A 706-nucleotide genomic window follows, 5' to 3' on the forward strand; every position below is an offset into this window, starting at 1 on the left:
CTGCCGTGCATTAACCACAGGGCGTTTTTCCACCCACCCTGGCCCTACACTTCTCAATGTCTTTGTCACCAGTTTGCCAGCCTGGCCAGGCTGCCTGTGCTGAGTGTCCCCCACCAGCAGCCACCTCTCCAGCTATTATTAACAACTGTGTCTATTAAATATTTAAGAGGATGTTTCCCTGCCTCCCAGTAACTGCTCAGCTCCCTTCAAAAAACCCAGGATCTGCTCCCAGCCCATCGTGGTCGCTGGGAACTCCCCAGTGAGTAAATTGATTTGGGTAAAAAGAGAATTCTCTAGCAAACCGTGCCCTGCTGGCCTGGGGGGTCAGTCTCTAGGTCCTGCTGCCCCCAGCCCGTTCCTCCCTGTGCCCATCACTCTGGGTTCCCCCAGTGCTCACCATGCTGGCTGGCATTGCCAGTGTCCATCCAGGCCACCAGCTCTGGCTCCTCCAGCTCTTCGCCGCTCCCACTGTTGGCATCCAGCAGCTGGGACCCCCCTGGGCCCCCCAGCTCTGCCACCAAGGAGGGCTCAAAGAGTGGCTCTGCACTCAGGGACTCTTGCCCCTCTAGGACCTCTGGGTGGGGGGCAGTGGGGGACAGTGGGGGGCTGTGGGGGGCTGAGCTGGGGGATGCAGGGGGCTGGTCCCTCCTTCCCGCTCCGGAGGTGTCCTCCTCACTGGGAGCTGGTGGGGCATCCTGGTGGCTGG

At 60.8% G+C, this 706-nt stretch overlaps 1 protein-coding gene across 1 annotated transcript in view; it reads right to left on the bottom strand.

Annotated features, from left to right (window-relative positions):
* The window catches only part of NCAN (neurocan), an 8,008-nt gene that overhangs the window by 1,882 nt on the left and 5,420 nt on the right, over positions 1-706 (bottom strand). The window contains exon 7 of the mRNA XM_009995079.1: positions 398-695. Coding sequence (XP_009993381.1) covers positions 398-695 — 298 coding nt within the window. The remainder of the gene's footprint in view (positions 1-397; positions 696-706) is intronic.

This window comes from Chaetura pelagica, unplaced genomic scaffold (assembly GCF_000747805.2).
Source record: "Chaetura pelagica isolate M959 unplaced genomic scaffold, ChaPel_1.0 scaffold463, whole genome shotgun sequence".
Classification (NCBI taxonomy): domain Eukaryota; kingdom Metazoa; phylum Chordata; class Aves; order Apodiformes; family Apodidae; genus Chaetura; species Chaetura pelagica.